Source organism: Hyperolius riggenbachi, chromosome 4, assembly GCF_040937935.1.
Source record: "Hyperolius riggenbachi isolate aHypRig1 chromosome 4, aHypRig1.pri, whole genome shotgun sequence".
Classification (NCBI taxonomy): Eukaryota; Metazoa; Chordata; class Amphibia; order Anura; family Hyperoliidae; genus Hyperolius; species Hyperolius riggenbachi.
The window spans coordinates 499,292,762-499,315,225 of record NC_090649.1 but is presented as its reverse complement, the minus strand read 5'-3'; the positions used below and the strand labels follow the sequence as shown (position 1 = coordinate 499,315,225).

At 45.5% G+C, this 22,464-nt stretch overlaps 1 protein-coding gene across 24 annotated transcripts in view; it reads left to right on the top strand.

Moving 5' to 3' along the window:
• Positions 1 to 1,443: 1,443 nt before the first annotated feature.
• Positions 1,444 to 22,464, top strand: part of LOC137504538 (neurexin-1) — a 2,090,050-nt gene continuing 2,069,029 nt past the window's right edge. For all 24 annotated transcript variants that reach the window (XM_068233108.1, XM_068233107.1, XM_068233118.1 and 21 more), the window contains exons 1-2: positions 1,444 to 1,561; positions 4,095 to 5,385. In XM_068233108.1, coding sequence (XP_068089209.1) covers positions 4,662 to 5,385 — 724 coding nt within the window. In that variant the 5' untranslated portion in view covers positions 1,444 to 1,561; positions 4,095 to 4,661. The remainder of the gene's footprint in view (positions 1,562 to 4,094; positions 5,386 to 22,464) is intronic.

Sequence of the window (22,464 nt, the reverse complement as noted above, 5' to 3'; positions counted from 1 at the left end):
ATGAAGAAGTGAGCGCTTCAATCACGAAACACATTGTCTGTTTGTGCAATAGAATAGTTTATTTCAACTCAACATCTATACATCTTCTTGAGGTAAGACATCTTTATTTTATTATTGTGATTGCTGTATCCACCATACACCACCCTGGCTGCCTCTCATCCACATTATTTATTTTATTTTTTTTAGTATTTATATAGCGCCAACATCTTCCGCAGTGCTGTACAGAGTATATTGTCTCATCACTAACTGTCCCTCAGAGGGGCTCACAATCTAGTCCCTACCATAGTCATATGTCTATGTATGTATCGTGTAGTGCATGTATCATAGTCTAGGGCTAATTTAGGGAGAAGCCAATTAACTTTATCTGTAGGCTTTTGGGATGTGGGAGGAAACTTGAGTGCATGGAGGAAACCTACCCAGATACGGGGAGAACATACAAACTCTTTGCAGATGTTGACATGGCTGGGATTTGAAACGGGGACCCAGCGCTGCAAGACAAAAGCGCTAACCACTACGCCACCATGCTGCCCGTTATACAAGACTATATATATATTTTTATTTCCAGCAGTGATAAAAGTCAGTTCATGTTATATAAAGTGTCGAGTGTGATGACGAGCCCAGTCTGATGTGTAGGTGCAGCCCAGAGATACACAACACAAGGGCTGCACCACCCAGTGGATGCTGGGAAGGAGGGCTGATCAGCCACTACTGCTAGAGGGATGCCGGGGATCTCAGCAAGTCTGGAGACTCATATATGTGCCTATTGATAAGTCTATAGCGATGCACTGTCCGTGGTTCTGAGCGGAGTCTATAGAGAGACCTGCTGTCCATAGTGCTGAAGCTTCATGTATGTGGCCATTGATAATAGTCTATAGAGAGAAGCACTGTCCATAGTGCATAAGTGGCCATTGATAGTCTATAGCCAGACCTGATGTCCATGGTGCTGAAGCTTCATGCATGTGGCTATTGATAGCAGTCTATTGAGAGATGCGCTGTCCATAGTGCTGAGCTGAGTCTATCGAGAGAAGCTGTCCATGGTGCTGAAGCTTCAGGTATGTGGCCATTGATAGCAGTCTATAGAGAGAAGTGCTGTCCCTGGTGCTGAAGCTTCATGTATGTGGCCATTGATAGCAGTCTATAGAGATGCGCTGTCCCTAGTGCTGAAACTTCATGTATGTGGCCATTGATAGCAGTCTATAGAGACGCGCTGTCCCTGGTGCTGAAACTTCATGTATGTGGCCATTGATAGCAGTCTATAGAGATGCGCTGTCCCTGGTGCTGAAGCTTCATGTATGTTCCCTATCGCTCATAGCGCCGTGCATCTGACGGCAGAGGCAGCGCTGTCCACGGTGCTGCAGCAGAGCCCAGGAAGCCGAAGCCCCGCCCCAGTCTGCAGACGGACAGTGGCAGGCGTCATGTCAGCCCCTCCCCTCCTCCGTCCCCTTCTTCACTCCCGCTGATCGGAGCTGCTGGAAAGGCAGAGCGCTCGCTTTATCCGGGGACCTGGGCGATTTCCTCGGGCTGACAGCCTCCTCCAGCCGGGCTCGCCAGGACGACGCAGGTAACGTCCTCTGCTGGTTTCCTCACCCTTGAAGGGGAGGGGTCCCCTGTAGTGCGGGGCTCTCTGTGTTGTGCGGGGGTCTCTGGGCGATGCACGGGCAGCATATTGAGCAGGAGGCACCAGAGAGGCTGAGATGATGGAGCATAGCTCCCAACTCCTGGCTGCAGGGATGGCTGGTGTGCGGCTTCCATCGGCCCTGGTGCCTCTTCCCATCCGAGGTATGTCTTCTTCTTGTGTCTATGCGACGGAATAATGAAGGGGAAAAAATGGGAGGGGTAGCTGGATTAGGCGAATATGGGATGTGTTGCACCCCTACTGCTATTTCCCAGCTGCATTATCTTCTGTTTTCCCTGATTATGGTGTTAGCAGGAGAAGTCCACCCCCCTTCCCCATGCATCTATTTATTTAATTCTTTATTTTTTGTAATGTATTTATGCATTTTTTATTTATTTTTGGAACTGCAGACACGGAGCTGTAGGTAAATCAATTGATCATTTCAGCAGGAATGGATTGGGATCCAGAAATACCAGGATGGAATGAGAGGAAAGATTTATGGGAAAAAGAGGGTTCCTTTGAGAGGCAAGAACTGCTCTGCTCTCCCCAGGGAGGGGGGGGGGGGTGCTTCATGTCATTCCAGCCCTGTAGTTTGTGCTTTCTTGGGGTCTTCTCTGACAGAGGCGTCTGTATAATCAGGATTCCCCCCTGAGGGATTTGAAATACCAGTCGATGTGCCATTTATATGAATGTACAGCGTTGTTGAGAAGCATTGTTGTGGTTGTGACTCCTATCCTTCTGTGGGTGTAGATATGACTTGAAATGGAATTCTATATTTTTTTTATTATTTTTCCCTCGCATTGTTCTCAGCTAGAAGCAGATATTATATAGTCAAATGACAAGACTGAGATGATTGATAATGCACTGATATTATCAGGCTAGGAAGGATAAGCAGTAGAACCGCAGCTACCCCAGTGTATACACAGACACACTTTATTTAAATACACATCTTTCTTTTTCTCATGCTAGCATTTATAGGTCTGCCATTGTGTGCCCCAGGAGGGGAATATTTATCTGGTGCTATTTAAAGTGCACACTGTGATTTAACTCTTTAGGAGATGGCATCTGGTAGCTGCTGATGGGAGTGAGTGATTCAGGCACCAGTTAAATAACAATGTGAAGGTGTGAGTGCTGTTGCTGCTCTCCTCCTCTACACTACAGAGGGTGCTTTGCTTGCAGGCAAGATCTACAGGATCTTTCTTTCTTGTCTGTAATATAAGCAGAGAGCCTGGTGGTGCTGCCACCTCTGTTCCTTATACAGGAACTTTGCCCAGTAGCGTTCTCTCAATGTGCTGGTTCAGGATTCACCTTCTTCTGGTTATTTTTATTTCTTGATTTCTTTCTTTATTTTTTTGGGTGGCAGTTTTATCTGGTGGAAGCCAGGCTACAATGCGGTGTCATAAATTATAGGCCAGTTTCTGCTTGTTAAAAAAAAAAAAAGTGTTAATTAGGCATCGAGCTGTCGTGTCTAAGCAATAAATTAAGAGGGGGGAATGCATGAAAGGACTTGCAAAGGCAGAATTATATGTACATGATCGCCTTCTGCAGCGGGTTTCTCTTGTCTTTGCCTGATTTGCTGGAAAGGTTTCTGTGTTTAACTCATTCATGCAAAAAAAAAAAAATCTGGTTCCTAAAGGAAGTAAAGTGACAGCTGTGCTTGATGGCTTCTTCATCATTAACATGTGGATTTCTGTGTAAATCCTCTGGCTCACATGTGCGAGATGTAACAGCTGCATTGATGCTTACGAAGGGGTTTATGTTGACTAAATTCTGCCCAGGTCTCTTAATGAGCAAGCAAATAGCTTGTGAGAGGGTTCAGGATTAACCCCTTGGCTGCAGAGGCCTTGGAAGCAGTGAAGATGTTAAGGTGCTTGGGCGACGCTTAGAAAGCAAGAGCCAAATTGGATTTTATTTGCTGTAGGAGCGATCATGGCTGAACTGGGTGGGGGGTGGGAGAGAGGTGAGGTAGCCAAGACAATAATGTCTGATATGGTGATTACATCTCTTCAGCATTCATTCACATTCTACCTCACCTTGTGAAAATTAAATGTTGAGGCGCACTATAAGCTCAGCTTGCTAGCGACCTGCTGGGGATACTGCTCTCCCTCATGATGTTTCCAAACACATTGGAAGTGACTGATAGCTTTGTATGGATTTCTTCATAGTGTATGAGATGTAGATAAAATTGATAAAGTCCTGAAGGAAAATTGCTTGGTAATGGCTTGAATGTACCCGGAGATGGTAATGCATTGTTGTGCTGGCATGCATAATTTCGCTGCCTACTAATGTCCTTTTTTTGCCATGATCTGCAATCTAGATGAAAAGTGAAATAATAATAACAATAGTAATAATAATAATAATACAATCACAGTGCTGGGTTCAGGTTTGCAGCTATATCTGTATTTTCTTCAACTGTTCTAGATGTTTCTCTTTCAGAAAAATGTCGATTATATACTTACTGATTTTAAATTGCTTGCAGATTGATGGGTTGTATTAGACTTCATCTGAATGGGATCTCAATATTCTCGTGGAAAGGAAAAAAGAAGAGTTGTTAAGATTTTCCATGTGGAAGACTTGCTTTGGGTTGCCGGTGCATCATTCCTGCCTGACTGGAAGAGGAGGATCTAGAAGAACCATGAGTGATGATTCATGCCCTCTTTTATAATGCCATGGCGTCTTGCCCATCATCTACTTTTAATATGGGATTTAAGTGAGAAGAGAAAAGTGTATGTTTAGCTTTTGGATAATCTCTAAAAAAAGATTATCCAAATTTGGATGCCAAAAGGAGTTGGACTTTAGTGAACCGTACCCAAAGAAGAATTAGGAGTCCACCATGCATGGCGCCATGGAACCTTAGAGCTCCACCTTTTTACTCACAACAATTCATAAATAAGCACAAGTGTTTGGTTTACTTGACCGTCTGTTGACCACTAGTGGGCAACAATAGTAAAGGCATAACATTATCACTGGATTGGTTCCCCACTAAGAAGTCAATCTGGAAGATCCACGCAATTTAAAGGACCCTCAAGACATTAAGTCATTGAAAATGGCTAGTGTCCTTAAACAGGGGGGCCTGATTATCTGGATGATATTAATTCTTGGCTGCATGGTGGACATAGGATGTGGCCTGGAATTTCCTGGGACAGAAGGCCAATGGACTCGCTTCCCTAAGTGGAATGCTTGTTGTGAGAGTGAGATGAGTTTTAACATGAAGACCAAAAGATCGAGCGGACTAGTTATATATTTCGATGACGAGGGGTTTTGCGACTTCTTGGAGCTCATTCTTTATGAAGGGAAATTGAAGTTAAGTTTTTCTATCTTCTGTGCCGAACCAGCTTCTCTCCTGACAGACCTAGCTGTAAATGACAACAACTGGCACTCAGTGGTCATCAAGCGAAATTTCAAAAACACTACGTTAATCTTAGACAAAGAAAGTAAATGGGTAGAAGTGAAATCAAAGCGGAGAGACATGACAGTCTTCAGTAATCTTTTTATAGGTGGGATCCCTCCAGAACTTAGATCTTCAACATTGAAGTTAACCCGTGCAACAGTAAAAGACCACAGCCCTTTCCAAGGTTGGATAAACAATGTCCGGGTCAATTTCTCAGACTCTTCCCCTCTAAAGGTCAATGATGTTAAGCTGGAGGACACTACAAACCCATGTGACAAAGACCAGGTCTGTCTGAATGGCGGAATTTGTTCAGTTGTCAATGAAGAAGTCACGTGCGATTGTTCCCAGACTGGCTTCCAAGGGAAAGACTGCAGTGAAGGTAAGAAGAAGTTCCTAGTTGTCCTTATTATTGTTGGATCATATGATTTGTGTACATAACTATGCGGTTCATGGGTACTTGCATGTTTCTAGATATATTTGTTTTTTAGTTGGTTCCCCTTTTTTCCTGGCCAGTCCTTACTTATTGTTGCTTGCCTTTGTTTTTAAGTAGTTTTCTTTACTAGTCTTGAAGGTGTTTTGATGGTTCAGTTTATTTGGGATATTGCTCAAAATAAGTGAAGGCTGAGAACTTTCAAAGGTCAACCCTAAACTGTTTGAGTTCCTTAGGTCAAGCTAGAATAATATTAAAAAATAGGTACCATTGTACATGGAAAACATTCTACATTATTTATTGAAGCCAATGGAATTTTTTTTATTAAAGACAAAGGCTATTAAAGGATTTATTGTTCATTAAGTATTTTGTCACACTAGACTGGACTAAACCATATTTATTAAGACAGAACTGGAGCAAACCAAGGGCAAATGATTGCTCTATATTTATTGGAAGAAAACATTCTGTTAAGTATGGAGCAATCTTTCTGCCCTGGAATCGTCCTAGTTTCTTGGTGATAAATGTTTTTCTAAATTATATCTGGCTAAGAATGAATGGAAACTTAGAGAAACGCTCTAGTTGGTCCAGTAGATTGATACCGCATACTTCAGGAAAGGCCAAGAACATAAACCAGCACAAAAAAGCAGAAAGACGTTCGTGGTACTAAAAAGTTACACTCAAGTTCCCGTCTATTTTATGAGACATACATTTTGAAAGTTGGTTTTAATTATCACCCATCCTTTGGATGAAAATCTTTTTGCTCGTTATTTTTCATTATATTTATAAAATGGAGTGCTGATAACCAAAAGAAACTGTACAACAACACTAAAATGTGTATATACTGAAAAAGCAGTGAGAATTTGCAAACATTGCTAAACTATGGTATATATTATTTTCTGTTGTGTTACAGACGTTGTACATTATCATACTAATATTATACTAAATTATATTAGTTATGAATCTGAATACGTATGACAACACCGATTTCCTAGTCACAAAGTATTATTTTTTTAACTTTAATTTGAAATTCTTAGACAAAATCGTATTATTTTCATGACAACTAAAAAAAATAAATCTTTGTTTATAGTATAAATAACTTTCCAAGTGGTGAATAGTGGAAAAACTCTTGATGTCAGTTTTTCAATATTTTTTTAAGAAATAACTTGATATAAAAATGAGGATTTCCTTCCAAAAGTGAGGGAATGGCCACTCCATATGTATAGGCACTATCATTTCAGCTTTCAAGGGAAAAAATTGGTTTTGGCATCCCAAAAGGTGTGTAAGGCCTGGGTCGAGTTCATTCACTCACAGAAATCTGTAACCTTTTTTTCTTTAGTTTAGTGGTTTGAAGCAGGCCTCTCTACTTAAAACTAATATAGATATGTTCTATTGTCTAATTTTGTTTCAATGCACTGGAGATTAATGAAAAAATATAGACGTGTAAGTGCTGGTAGAAGTCTATGTAATGCTCTCGATACTGTTTGTAAAATAATTTACATAAAATTACCTATATGTTGAAGAATAGGGTGCACTCACTTTTAAATGGAGATCCAAGTGCTATCGGATTACTCAAAGTCTGTGTCCAGACACTGCAAGCAAAAGGGAAGCTACTTCCAGGGTGGCCTAGGTTAATTAGGGGACTTTACTGCTTACCCTTCCTTATGGGGGGCTTTACTGCTTATCGTCCATCCCTCTAATACAGTAGCCCCTCCAGAATAGGGGTTGTGGCCACACTTATCATTGGTCATGGCTGCAACCTTATGGGAGTGGCCTCATTTCTTACATAGACCCTGGCAAGTGGACTCCCTGACCACAGCAGACACCACAAGGCAGAGGGAAAAGAGGGTGTATATGTGGAGGGACTTTATCAAAGCTTTAGTGGGGTGTCCATGGTTTATAAGTGTGCTCTTGCCTATATTGTCTTTTGCTAGAGATTGTGAACCATAATAATCACATAATAGCAGTAAATTTAGCAATCCACAGGGGATACTACTAAGGTAACACACGGTGATTTGGTAATGAGTGCCACACAAGTGTATTAATGCCCGTTACCCCAGCAATGCCCACATTACCTGGGTAACACCCTGTGCTAGGGTAAGGCATGCTACACAAGTGTATGAATGCCCATTACCCCAGCAATGCCCACATTACCTGGGTAACACACGGTGCTAGGGTAAGGCATGCTACACAAGTGTATTAATGCCTGTTACCCCAGCAATGCCCACATTACCTGGGTAACACCCTGTGCTAGGGTAAGGCATGCTACACAAGTGTATGAATGCCCATTACCCCAGCAATGCCCACATTACCTGGGTAACACACGGTGCTAGGGTAAGGCATGCTACACAAGTGTATTAATGCCTGTTACCCCAGCAATGCCCACATTACCTGGGTATCACACGGTGCTAGGGTAAGGCATGCTACACAAGTGTATGAATGCCCATTACCCCAGCAATGCCCACATTACCTGGGTATCACACGGTGCTAGGGTAAGGCATGCTACACAAGTGTATGAATGCCCATTACCCCAGCAATGCCCACATTACCTGGGTAACAAGGCATGCTACACAAGTGTATTAATGCCTGTTACCCCAGCAATGCCCACATTACTTGGGTAACACCCTGTGGTAGGGTAAGGCATGCTACACAAGTGTATTAATGCCTGTTACCCCAGCAATGCCCACATTACCTGGGTATCACACGGTGCTAGGGTAATGCTTGCTATCCAGTGGGCTTGAAGAAAGGAAAAGGAGGCACCGCTTCTTAAAATTCCTTTATTCCGGTGGGGGAAATAGCAGGTACACAGCAGTGAGTACTCTCTGCCTCTGAAGAAGCTGGTTTAAACCAGCGAAACAGCTGTCAGGCCTTTTTTACCCCCACTGCTGTGTACCTGCTATTTCACCCACCGGAATAAAGGAATTTTAAGAAGTGGTGCCTCCTTTTCCTTTCTTCAAGCCCACTGGATGCAACAAACTTGTGGATGAGCACGCTCTGTTTCCTGGGTCCGGTGTGTCTGCCCTGCTGCGTTAGGTGCCAGGTACTGCTCTTTTTCTTCTCAAACTCATTGTAATGCTTGCTATGCAGGTAGTTAAATGCCCATTACCCCAGCAATGCCCACATTACCTGGGTAACACACGGCGATGGGGTAACGTGTGCTAGGCAAGTGGTTAAATGCCTGTTACCCCAGCAATGCCCACATTACCTGGCCTGGGTAACACTGGTTGTGCTGATTGCACGATGCCTGCTGTGTAAATAATGGTACATTGCTGTGAAGTGCCTTGGCACACATATTTTCAATCATTTGAGTGAATATTGCCCCACATCACTTGGCACGAGTATGGATGGGGAGGAGCTATGGAATAAGGCAGCAGATGTAACCCCCCATAGACAGGGAGATATTGTTATTATTGTCATTTTTGTGTGCTTCTGAATTGTTTAGCACAGGCTTATGTTGGCCACTAATCATCCAATGTAACCAAATCTATGTAGTATAAGTGTATACTGAGTGTATATATGGATGGGTCCTTCAGGTAGTTCCCTTATATTACATGGATATGGTAAAATTGGATCATCAGTGGCCACCTTCAGGTGGTTTGTAGCAATACTGATGCTACTACAATGAATGAAAATTATAATAATATCAATTATCATCGCTATTATGATTTTAATTATTTATGGGTTGATTTACTATGCCTATACAACCCAAGAACATAAGTGATTCCGCAAACCTGAATTGCATTTTTTTTTAAACCTTATATTGTTGGATCGGAAAGTTTGCAACCTTTGCTGGGTCATATCAGAATCCAGTGAGGATTGGTGAAAGGTTAGCAAATGAGTATTTGTAAAATTGAAGTCCCATACTTACACCTACACAACAAGAAATGATCTGTGTATTCATGCGGTCTCTGCTTATAACTGCTTTTGCACAGCTTCTCATTCACCAATGTTCACTTTTGGCAAGCCTATTGTATCCTGATAGGATAATAACAATGAAGGCGTCGGTCAATTGGCTCTTAAACTGCGTTTATAGAGGTGTTAGCACCTACAGTATGCCCTAATACTTCTATAAAGGCAAGTTTAAAAGCCCATAGAGAGATTCCTTCATTGTTATTTGGATTGGCCTTGGCGGATTGGTTACCACCTGGAGGACTGTGCACTGTCGGCTAGACCTTGTTTAAGTCTGGATAAGTTGGTAGTCCCAGCATACTACTTTGTGGCATGTCCTGATATGACCCAGGAGAGGGTTGCAAACATTTGACATCGAATAGCAGACACTTACAAAATCCAGTCTAGATCTTCTCGATCCCCCATTATCTCCAGGATTGCACAATTTTAGTAAATCAACCTCCCGTCATCATACTACTAATAGAAATGTTGGCTGTAGTTATTATTGTAGAAGCAGCATTTTATTGTCTTTATCCTGTTATAGCATTACCATTAATAGTAGTAGCAGAGTTAATTATAGTAGCATTGTGGGTGATTTCTTTCTATAGCTGTTGCAGTTGCAGTTTCCTGGTATGTGTAATTGTGTATTGCTATGGTGTAGAATTGTGATAGCCGGATTCAGGTAGGGAATCCCAGCTAGTAAGCACCTAGCGAATTAAACAGCTTAACTATGCTATCATGAATATTCTAGCAATGAAACGCACGTGCCTTGGGGATACAACCCTCCACTCCTGGCAAGGTAGCATCCAAAGCCCTTGAGACATGAGTACTTGCATGATTTCTGTTTATCACCATATAACAGCTTTCAAGACGCAGTCCTGCTCTCGTCTGTTCTGAAGGTGGATTTTCACCTCTTAGAGTTGGAAGGTTGCATAATTCTTCCAGGTTGATTCTTGACAGAGGTGCCTCCCAGGCCTCCTTCTTACCACATGTGTCATATATATTATTGTATCTTAGAGCACTGCTTCTTCTTCACATTACAATATCTACCCTTTTATTAAAGATGGCGTTTGCGGTTTACCACCTATTGTGAAAAATATCATCTCAAGACCCCTTGACATATATGTATTTGTTGGGAGTACTCAATGTTTGTGTATACATGCGTTTTAGACATCCCTATTTTTTAATTAACTAGAAGTATGTATACAGAGCTATTCATACATGGTTTACACATTTGTTTTTCATCCCAAAACATCATTGTAATAGATTAAGCACTTTATGCCCTACAACAGAAAAGCGCATTACAAATGGTCTCCGCCTCTGACATAGGAGACCTGAGTTCATATCTTGACTCTTCCTATTCAGTAAGCCCATAGCTATCCAATAAGGAGTCGTTGGGTAAGACTCCCTAACACTGCCTACTGCCTACCCCTCCAACGCTCTGAGTCCGACAGAAAAAAGTGCTATACAAATGTTGGAATTATTACCCCTAAATCCAGCTGAAGTACAAAATGAGTTCAGAACCAAGGCCTCCGAGTCTTCCTTCTCAGCATGCATCCTTTTATCAAGGATGGTGTTTGCTTAGAACCCCCTTTTTTTGCTTATAACATCGTTTAAGTATTCCTTGACGTGTATTTTTAGGTGTAGCCGATAATTGTGTATGAAAGCCTATCAGGGTTTGGGAACACTGCTTCAGAGGGAGCACAGCCTTGTATGTGTCAGACCTGATCCATAAACATACAGTAACTATGATGGACAACAAGGCAGGGTGCTGTACAATATCACACAAGGATGGAAACAGGACAATTATTACATATCACTACACACATGTTCAAATATAGTTGTAAGTATTGAATACTTACTTCAGTAATGGGAAGCCTTTGGATGGTCCAGTGGCCACATTCATACTGGGAATCCACAAGGTCCATGCCTCAAGGAAGGAAATAGCCACGGTTTTGTTGTACTGGATATGTGTGGACCTTACTTGTACATGTCCAGTTTGGATGCTCTTATACATAGAGATGGCCTGAACCGTTTGCCAGCGAACAGGCCATGGGGAATGACCTTGAGGTCATGTCCTTGTCCATCATAGTACGCAGCGGCCATGCATCCTTGACCGCATGCTCACAGCCGGAAATGCTCCTCTTGACATCATGCGCATGTGCAGAGTGCTCCGGCTGTGGACGTATGATCAAGGCCGCGTGGCTTCCGGGAAATTATCTGCACAGTAATGCGTACTATGACGGATGCGGACATGACCCCAAGGTCATTCCCCATGGCCTGTTCAAAGGTGAACAGTTTGGGCCATCTCTATGTATAAGAGGCAGAGCATCCATACTGGACATGTACAAGTAAGGTCCACACATGTGGGGAGTGCAGCCACAATGAACATATGCAACAAACTCTTGTTGAATATGTTTTGTGCACCCAGAGCTGGAACGATGGGCCGCAATGGGCCGCAGGGAGCCGCTGGACTATCAAGAGGTTTTCCTCGAATAAAGTTAATATCCAATTTTCTGGAGGGCAAGCCAAGTAAAATACTTCTGTTTTGGGGTTGAGGATGGAAACTAGAGTATAATGCTTACCGGTTATTTCTGGTAGCAGGTACAACATACACACTCCATTTAGATTGTGTCCTGGACGGGACTGGCTGGACTCTAATAAGACTCACCTGGAAAGGTGAAAATTGGGATGAACAAATCAAAGCTTCTATCAGATAGTGCATTTAGCCAGTGGCTGCCTTAATAACTCCATGATTTGCTAGCCCCACCTCCTACATGAAACAAGATAGCATGTTAGGAGAATGTTGCCTTTATGGCTGTTAGCCACCATGGTGAATTGTGTATTCTTACAAATTGTGAAATCAAATGAGGATTGAAGCGCAGAAACTAACTTGGTGCAAGCTGCAGCATGTCCCCACTCATGGCATATAGATTGTATAAAATGCTGCAAATGGGGGGTACCGTAAATAGTTTTACTAATTCCTCTAAGCTAGGCTGGAAAATGGGCAGCAGCAGTTGTACTTAACTAACATGTGACTGATTGGCAAGTCCCAAAAGGCTATTTTTACTTTGTTCTGCCTTTCCCACCAAAATTTCCCGCCCAACATCCTCCTTCCATGTGTAGCAACCTTGAATTTTCATTTGCAGCAGCAAGATTTTTGATATGCTGCCTCCCCAATCCATAGGACTATAAGACGCTCCTGACCATAAGACACACCTAGGTTTAGAGGACAAAAACCGGGGGGGGGGGGGATTGTATACTAAACCTGGAGCATCCCTGGTGAAGGGGCATCTTGTGGATTATGCCCTCTTTGTACCTCACGCCCCCTTGTACCTTCTGAGTCTCTCTGTGTCTGCCTATGTCCTCCTTGTGTCCCCCTCTATGCCCCTTTGTGTCCCCCTGTGTCCTCCTCTGCATGGGCACAGTACAGGGAGTCCCCGACATTACAGCGGGTTGGAGGTTCATATTGGAAGCGTTCACAACTCAGGAACTCCCTGCATTTGGGCTATTAGATGCAGTGACTTTTTGTCCCACTTTTGTGGGAGAAAAAGTGAATCTTATAGTCCAAAAAATACAGTATTCCTTATGTGTATCTCAATATGCAGCAGTTCCTTTCTACTAGCCTGAGCCTTCCTATTCTGTCTGCATCCTGTCTCTGTCTGCAGCAGTTCCCCTCTTATAGGTGTAGCCTCTCCCTATAAGCAACATCCCCTTACACCATGGTCAATGTTGCTTTGCAGAAATAATGCTGTATAGACCCTCCTCCATTTGTGACCAGCACTACACTGGTACTGAGGCTCGGGGATGACCTAGGTGGGATGACCTATGTTTCCATTACCCACAAGTCCTGCTGGTGCCCGCTTGGTATCTCATGTTGTAGCTCTAGTAGGAGCACAGACAAGTTTGTAAGGCTGCATACTACACAGCCATCTACAAAGACTGATTCTTGTAATTCTACTATAGGCTTACTTTAAGCACTAATCCTCAGTTCAAACAGCAGAGAAGAAGCACAAAGCTTCCTCCAGTCCAATGCAATAAACTCACTTATACAAGACACCCAGGGACAAGATCACTGCTATATTCAGAAGTTAATAAAACAGGCATTAGTAGGGCTTTGCGGAGGGAAAAAGATGGAATAGCCAGGAAGGAAGGAAGGCCGTCCACCATGAGATTAATATTGTTTTTTTTCTCTTGCTATAGCTGGATTCTTATACTGTATTCCAGCCCCACAGCTGTGTGCCAATAACAGGAAGTCATGGACAAGAAATCAGCATTCATTCTAGTGACTGAGCTGCCATCTGATTGGCTGTTATGAGAATTTCTCTTTGCAGCGTTTTCTTGGCATTGGCATTTCATCTTTCAGTAGCACAGTAGCACAGTTATACACACCGTAATGTAATTATTTTAAAATGATGTACATTAACATAAACATATCACGCATACCTTTCTATGTGTAGAGCTCAGCTGAACATACTTACCGTTGTTTGTATATGCTTGTTGTTACTGGATGGTATAAGAGTGAAGTGTGGCCAGTAATATGGCTATTAGAGTTCACCAGGAGACCAGAGGCCACAGAAATGCAAGTGGATGCACTCCTCAATCATTTATTGCAGAGGGTGTTTTATTCCTTAGAATTGTTTCTTATCACACACTAGACTGCCTGGCATGTCTGGCATGTCTGGGCTAAATTAGCAAAAAGGAGCAAAATGTTAAAATGGATGGAAAACACATACAAGGACAGACACAGCATAGGTACATGTACAGCCAGTACAGATGATTAGATGTGGCACATCTTAAAGCAAACCTGTAAGATTAAAAAAAGTTAAAAACACATACTTAAGGTGGCCATACACTGGTCGATTAGCCATCAGATCAACCAACAGTCCATTTCTAATCGAATCTGATTAGAGGGATCATATGGCTGCCTTTACTGCAAACAGATTGCGAATCGATTTCAGCATGAAATTGATTCACCATCTGTGGATCGATCGATTTCATGCTGAACAAGTAATGTATTTCCGCTGTATTGCGTCGGTCGTCGGGCATTCGAACGCCGCTATCGACACACTCTGGACCCGACGACGATAGAGCAAAATCTTCGGCACAGACAGGAATGATGGGAATCGACAGGAACAATTGATTTCAGATGGAAATCGATTGTTTCGGTCAGCATTTGCGCGACAATTTATTAGCCAATTCGATCACAGTGATCAAATTTCTCCTCCCTCCCAGAACTGGGGAATGATTTTGGGCCCGTGTAGCAGTCAGTAGACCTGCACTGTACACAGAAAGCTGTGTATCCTCTCCTCCCTCCCAGAACTGGGGAATGATTTTGGGCCTGTGTAGCAGTCAGTAGACCCGCACTGTACACAGAAAGCTGTATGTATCCTCTCCTCCCTCCCAGAACTGGGGAATGATTTAGGGCCTGTGTAGCAGTCAGTAGACCCACACTGTACACAGAAAGCTGTATGTATCCTCTCCTCCCTCCCAGAACTGGGGAATGATTTTGGGCCCGTGTAGCAGTTGGTAGACCCACACTGTACACAGAAAGCTGTATCTATCCTCTCCTCCCTCCCAGAACTGGGGAATGATTTTAGGCCTGTGTAACAGTCAGTAGACCCACACTGTAAACAGTAAGCTGTATGTATCCTCTCCTCCCTCCCAGAACTGGAAAATGATTTTGGGCCCGTGTAGCAGTTGGTAGACCCGCACTGTACACAGAAAGCTGTATCTATCCTCTCCTCCCTCCCAGAACTGGGGAATGATTTTGGGCCTGTGTAGCAGTCAGTAGACCCACACTGTACACAGAAAGCTGTATGTATCCTCTCCTCCCTCCCAGAACTGGGGAATGATTTTGGGCCCGTGTAGCAGTCAGTAGACCCGCACTGTACACAGAAAGCTGTATGTATCCTCTCCTCCCTCCCAGAACTGGGGAATGATTTTAGGCCTGTGTAGCAGTCAGTAGACCCGCACTGTACACAGAAAGCTGTATGTATCCTCTCCTCCCTCCCAGAACTGGGGATTGATTTTGGGCCTGTGTAACAGTCAGTAGACCAGCACTGTAAACAGTAAGCTGTATGTATCCTCTCCTCCCTCCCAGAACTGGAAAATGATTTTGGGCCCGTGTAGCAGTTGGTAGACCCACACTGTACACAGAAAGCTGTATCTATCCTCTCCTCCCTCCCAGAACTGGGGAATGATTTTGGGCCTGTGTAGCAGTCAGTAGACCCACACTGTACACAGAAAGCTGTATGTATCCTCTCCTCCCTCCCAGAACTGGGGAATGATTTTGGGCCCGTGTAGCAGTCAGTAGACCCGCACTGTACACAGAAAGCTGTATGTATCCTCTCCTCCCTCCCAGAACTGGGGAATGATTTAGGGCCTGTGCAGCAGTCAGTAGACCCGCACTGTACACAGAAAGCTGTATGTATCCTCTCCTCCCTCCCAGAACTGGGGAATGATTTAGGGCCTGTGCAGCAGTCAGTAGACCCGCACTGTACACAGAAAGCTGTATGTATCCTCTCCTCCCTCCCAGAACTGGGGAATGATTTAGGGCCTGTGCAGCAGTCAGTAGACCCGCACTGTACACAGAAAGCTGTATCTATCCTCTCCTCCCTCCCAGAACTGGAAAATGATTTTGGGCCCGTGTAGCAGTTGGTAGACCCACACTGTACACAGAAAGCTGTGTATCCTCTCCTCCCTCCCAGAACTGGGGAATGATTTAGGGCCTGTGCAGCAGTCAGTAGACCCGCACTGTACACAGAAAGCTGTATGTATCCTCTCCTCCCTCCCAGAACTGGGGAATGATTTGGGGCCCGTGTAGCAGTCAGTAGACCCGCACTGTACACAGAAAGCTGTATGTATCCTCTCCTCCCTCCCAGAACTGGAAAATGATTTTGGGCCCGTGTAGCAGTTGGTAGACCCGCACTGTACACAGAAAGCTGTATCTATCCTCTCCTCCCTCCCAGAACTGGGGAATGATTTTGGGCCTGTGTAGCAGTCAGTAGACCCACACTGTACACAGAAAGCTGTATCTATCCTCTCCTCCCTCCCAGAACTGGGGAATGATTTTGGGCCTGTGTAGCAGTCAGTAGACCCACACTGTACACAGAAAGCTGTATGTATCCTCTCCTCCCTCCCAGAACTGGGGAATGATTTTGGGCCCGTGTAGCAGTCAGTAGACCCGCACTGTACACAGAAAGCTGTATGTATCCTCTCCTCCCTCCCAGAACTGGGGAATGATTTTAGGCCTGTGTAGCAGTCAGTAGACCCGCACTGTACACAGAAAGCTGTATGTATCCTCTCCTCCCTCCCAGAACTGGGGATTGATTTTGGGCCTGTGTAACAGTCAGTAGACCAGCACTGTAAACAGTAAGCTGTATGTATCCTCTCCTCCCTCCCAGAACTGGAAAATGATTTTGGGCCCGTGTAGCAGTTGGTAGACCCACACTGTACACAGAAAGCTGTATCTATCCTCTCCTCCCTCCCAGAACTGGGGAATGATTTTGGGCCTGTGTAGCAGTCAGTAGACCCACACTGTACACAGAAAGCTGTATGTATCCTCTCCTCCCTCCCAGAACTGGGGAATGATTTTGGGCCCGTGTAGCAGTCAGTAGACCCGCACTGTACACAGAAAGCTGTATGTATCCTCTCCTCCCTCCCAGAACTGGGGAATGATTTAGGGCCTGTGCAGCAGTCAGTAGACCCGCACTGTACACAGAAAGCTGTATGTATCCTCTCCTCCCTCCCAGAACTGGGGAATGATTTAGGGCCTGTGCAGCAGTCAGTAGACCCGCACTGTACACAGAAAGCTGTATGTATCCTCTCCTCCCTCCCAGAACTGGGGAATGATTTAGGGCCTGTGCAGCAGTCAGTAGACCCGCACTGTACACAGAAAGCTGTATCTATCCTCTCCTCCCTCCCAGAACTGGAAAATGATTTTGGGCCCGTGTAGCAGTTGGTAGACCCACACTGTACACAGAAAGCTGTGTATCCTCTCCTCCCTCCCAGAACTGGGGAATGATTTAGGGCCTGTGCAGCAGTCAGTAGACCCGCACTGTACACAGAAAGCTGTATGTATCCTCTCCTCCCTCCCAGAACTGGGGAATGATTTGGGGCCCGTGTAGCAGTCAGTAGACCCGCACTGTACACAGAAAGCTGTATGTATCCTCTCCTCCCTCCCAGAACTGGGGAATGATTTTGGGCCTGTGTGGCAGTCAGTAGTCCCGCACTGTACACAGAAAGCTGTATGTATCCTTTCATCCCTCCCAGAACTGGGGAATATTTTTGGGCCTGTGTAGGAGTCAGTAGACCCACACTGTACACAGAAAGCTGTATGTATCCTCTCCTCCCTCCCAGAGCTGGAGAATGATTTTGGGCCTGTGTAGCAGTCAGTAGACCTGCATTGTACACAGAAAGCTGTATGTATCCTCTCCTCCCTCCCAGAACTGGGAAATGATTTTAAGCCTGTGTAGCAGTCAGTAGACCCGCACTGTACACAGAAAGCTGTATGTATCCTCTCCTCCCTCCCAGAGCTGGAGAATGATTTGGGGCCCGTGTTGCAGTCAGTAGACCCGCACTGTACACAGAAAGCTGTATGTATCCTCTCCTCCCTCCCAGAGCTGGGGAATGATTTTGGGCCTGTGTAGCAGTCAGTAGACCCGCACTGTACACAGAAAGCTGTATGTATCCTCTCCTCCCTCCCAGAACTGGGGAATGATTTGGGGCCCGTGTAGCAGTCAGTAGACCCGCACTGTACACAGAAAGCTGTATGTATCCTCTTCTCCCTCCCAGAACTGGGGAGTGATTTTAGGCCTGTGTAGCAGTCAGTAGACCCGCACTGTACACAGAAAGCTGTCTCTATCCTCTCCTCCCTCCCAGAACTGGGGAATGATTTTGGGCCTGTGTAGCAGTCAGTAGACCCGCACTGTACACAGAAAGCTGTATGTATCCTCTCCTCCCGCCCAGAACTGGGGAATGATTTGGGGCCTGTGTAGCAGTCGGTAGACCCACACTGTACACAGAAAGCTGTATGTATCCTCTCCTCCCTCCCAGAACTGGGGAATGATTTTGGGCCCGTGTAGCAGTCAGTAGACCCGCACTGTACACAGAACGCAGTATGTATCCTCTCCTCCCTCCCAGAACTGGGGAATGATTTTGGGCCTGTGTAGCAGTCAGTAGACCCGCACTGTACACAGAAAGCTGTATCTATCCTCTCCTCCCTCCCAGAACTGGGGAATGATTTTGGGCCTGTGTAGCAGTCAGTAGACCCGCACTGTACACAGAAAGCTGTATGTATCCTCTCCTCTCTCCCAGAACTGGGGAATGATTTTAGGCCTTTGTAGCAGTCAGTAGACCCGCACTGTACACAGAAAGCTGTATCTATCCTCTCCTCCCTCCCAGAACTGGGGAATGATTTTGGGCCTGTGTAGCAGTCAGTAGACCCGCACTGTACACAGAAAGCTGTGTGTCCTCTCCTCCCTCCCAGAACTGGGGAATGATTTTGGGCCTGTGTAGCAGTCAGTAGACCCGCACTGTACACAGAAAGCTGTATGTATCCTCTCCTCCCTCCCAGAACTGGGGAGTGATTTTAGGCCTGTGTAGCAGTCAGTAGACCCGCACTGTGCACAGAAAGCTGTATGTATCCTCTCCTCCCTCCCAGAACTGGGGAATGATTTTGGGCCTGTGTAGCAGTCAGTAGACCCGCACTGTGCACAGAAAGCTGTATGTATCCTCTCCTCCCTCCCAGAACTGGGGAATGATTTTGGGCCTGTGTAGCAGTCAGTAGACCCGCACTGTACACAGAAAGCTGTATGTATCCTCTCCTCCCGCCCAGAACTGGGGAATAATTTGGGGCCTGTGTAGCAGTCGGTAGACCCACACTGTACACAGAAAGCTGTATGTATCCTCTCCTCCCTCCCAGAACTGGGGAATGATTTTGGGCCCGTGTAGCAGTCAGTAGACCCGCACTGTACACAGAAAGCTGTATGTATCCTCTCCTCCCTCCCAGAACTGGGGAATGATTTTGGGCCTGTGTAGCAGTCAGTAGACCCGCACTGTACACAGAAAGCTGTATCTATCCTCTCCTCCCTCCCAGAACTGGGGAATGATTTTGGGCCTGTGTAGCAGTCAGTAGACCCGCACTGTACACAGAAAGCTGTATGTATCCTCTCCTCTCTCCCAGAACTGGGGAATGATTTTAGGCCTTTGTAGCAGTCAGTAGACCCGCACTGTACGCAGAAAGCTGTATCTATCCTCTCCTCCCTCCCAGAACTGGGGAATGATTTTGGGCCTGTGTAGCAGTCAGTAGACCCGCACTGTACACAGAAAGCTGTGTGTCCTCTCCTCCCTCCCAGAACTGGGGAATGATTTTGGGCCTGTGTAGCAGTCAGTAGACCCGCACTGTACACAGAAAGCTGTATGTATCCTCTCCTCCCTCCCAGAACTGGGGAGTGATTTTAGGCCTGTGTAGCAGTCAGTAGACCCGCACTGTACACAGAAAGCTGTATGTATCCTCTCCTCCCTCCCAGAACTGGGGAATGATTTTGGGCCTGTGTAGCAGTCAGTAGACCCGCACTGTGCACAGAAAGCTGTATGTATCCTCTCCTCCCTCCCAGAACTGGGGAATGATTTTAGGCCTGTGTAGCAGTCAGTAGACCCGCACTGTACACAGAAAGCTGTATGTATCCTCTCCTCCCTCCCAGAACTGGGGAGTGATTTTAGGCCTGTGTAGCAGTCAGTAGACCCGCACTGTACACAGAAAGCTGTATGTATCCTCTCCTCCCTCCCAGAACTGGGGAATGATTTTGGGCCTGTGTAGCAGTCAGTAGACCCGCACTGTACACAGAAAGCTGTATGTATTCTCTCCTCCCTCTCAGAACTGGGGAATGATTTGGGGCCTGTGTAGCAGTCAGTAGACCCGCACTGTACACAGAAAGCTGTATGTATCCTCTCCTCCCTCCCAGAACTGGGGAATGATTTTGGGCCTGTGTAGCAGTCAGTAGACCCGCACTGTACACAGAAAGCTGTATGTATCCTCTCCTCCCTCCCAGAACTGGGGAATGATTTGAGGCCTGTGTAGCAGTCAGTAGACCCGCACTGTGCACAGAAAGCTGTATGTATCCTCTCCTCCCTCCCAGAACTGGGGAATGATTTTGGGCCTATGTAGCAGTCGGTAGACCCACATTGTACACAGAAAGCTGTATGTATCCTCTCCTCCCTCCCAGAACTGGGGAATGATTTTGGGCCTATGTAGCAGTCGGTAGACCCACATTGTACACAGAAAGCTGTGTATCCTCTCCTCCCTCCTAGAACTGGGGAATGATTTTGGGCCTGTGTAGCAGTCAGTAGACCCGCACTGTGCACAGAAAGCTGTATGTATCCTCTCCTCCCTCCCAGAACTGGGGAATGATTTGAGGCCTGTGTAGCAGTCAGTAGACCCGCACTGTGCACAGAAAGCTGTATGTTTCCTCTCCTCCCTCCCAGAACTGGGCAATGATTTTGGGCCTGTGTAGCAGTCAGTAGACCCGCACTGTACACAGAAAGCTGTATGTATCCTCTCCACCCTCCCAGAACTGGGGAATGATTTTGGGCCTGTGTAGCAGTCAGTAGACCCGCACTGTACACAGAAAGCTGTATGTATCCTCTCCTCCCTCCCAGAACTGGGGAATGATTTTGGGCCTGTGTAGCAGTCAGTAGACCTGCACTGTACACAGAAAGCTGTATGTATCCTCTCCTCCCTCCCAGAACCGGGGAATGATTTTGGGCCTGTGTAGCAGTCAGTAGACCTGCACTGTACACAGAAAGCTGTATGTATCCTCTCCTCCCTCCCAGAACTGGGGAATGATTTTGGGCCTGTGTAGCAGTCAGTAGACCCGCACTGTGCACAGAAAGCTGTATGTATCCTCTCCTCCCTCCCAGAACCGGGGAATGATTTTGGGCCTGTGTAGCAGTCAGTAGACCTGCACTGTACACAGAAAGCTGTATGTATCCTCTCCTCCCTCCCAGAACTGGGGAATGATTTTGGGCCTGTGTAGCAGTCAGTAGACCCGCACTGTGCACAGAAAGCTGTATGTATCCTCTCCTCCCTCCCAGAACTGGGGAATGATTTTGGGCCTGTGTAGCAGTCAGTAGACCCGCACTGTACACAGAAAGCTGTATGTATCCTCTCCTCCCTCCCAGAACTGGAGAATGATTTTGGGCCCGTGTAGCAGTCAGTAGACCTGCACTGTACACAGAAAGCTGTATGTATCCTTTCCTCCCTCCCAGAACTGGGGAATGATTTTGGGCCTGTGTAGCAGTCAGTAGACCCGCACTGTACACAGAAAGCTGTATGTATCCTCTCCTCCCTCCTAGAACTGGGGAATGATTTTGGGCCTGTGTAGCAGTCACTAGACCTGCACTGTACACAGAAAGCTGTATGTATCCTCTCCTCTGCTGAATGATTTGCTGCAGAAAGGCCTAGCCCTATTCCTGGCAAAAATCAATGCCAGTGAAATATTCAGCTGTAATTGGAAATCGCTGTTTGTTATGAATGCCAATAATACTGCACTTGTGTTTTGAAGGCATGAATGATTAATACGTGTGTGAAGAGCCATCGGAATTAGCTTGTGGTCTCACCCCTGTGTTCTCAAGACAGATCTCTAATGACATTTGTTTCAGGGAGCAGAAGAGGCAGCATATGGCGTAAACACTGCAAATTGCATATTTAATCAGCACATTCTGATAGCGATTGTTTGTTTTGCTGGGTTTTTGGGGTTTTTCTTTTTTGTTTTTTTTTTAGCTTTTTTTGCAAATTGCAGAAGTCTGTCACGGTGCACATCAGGTACGGCTAATTATACGTACAGAAAATGTTATTTAAATCTGAGCTCCAGGCAAGTACAGTCCTGCAGACGTGTGTTTGATTACACACATTCCCCTCGCTCCCCTAAACACCATCTATATTAGAGTCACAAGTCATAAATCGGCTAAATGTCGTTATGTTGTCAGAAAGCCGGCATTGTGATGGCAAGTTGACCCCCCCCCCCCCCCAATTTCCCAATGTGACTTCACTTGCTCTGTCTGCGCACAACTATTTTTCTGGGGTTTAGATGCTATTGATTGGGGTTAAATCATATGAAGCACCGGGTAACTTAACTCAAC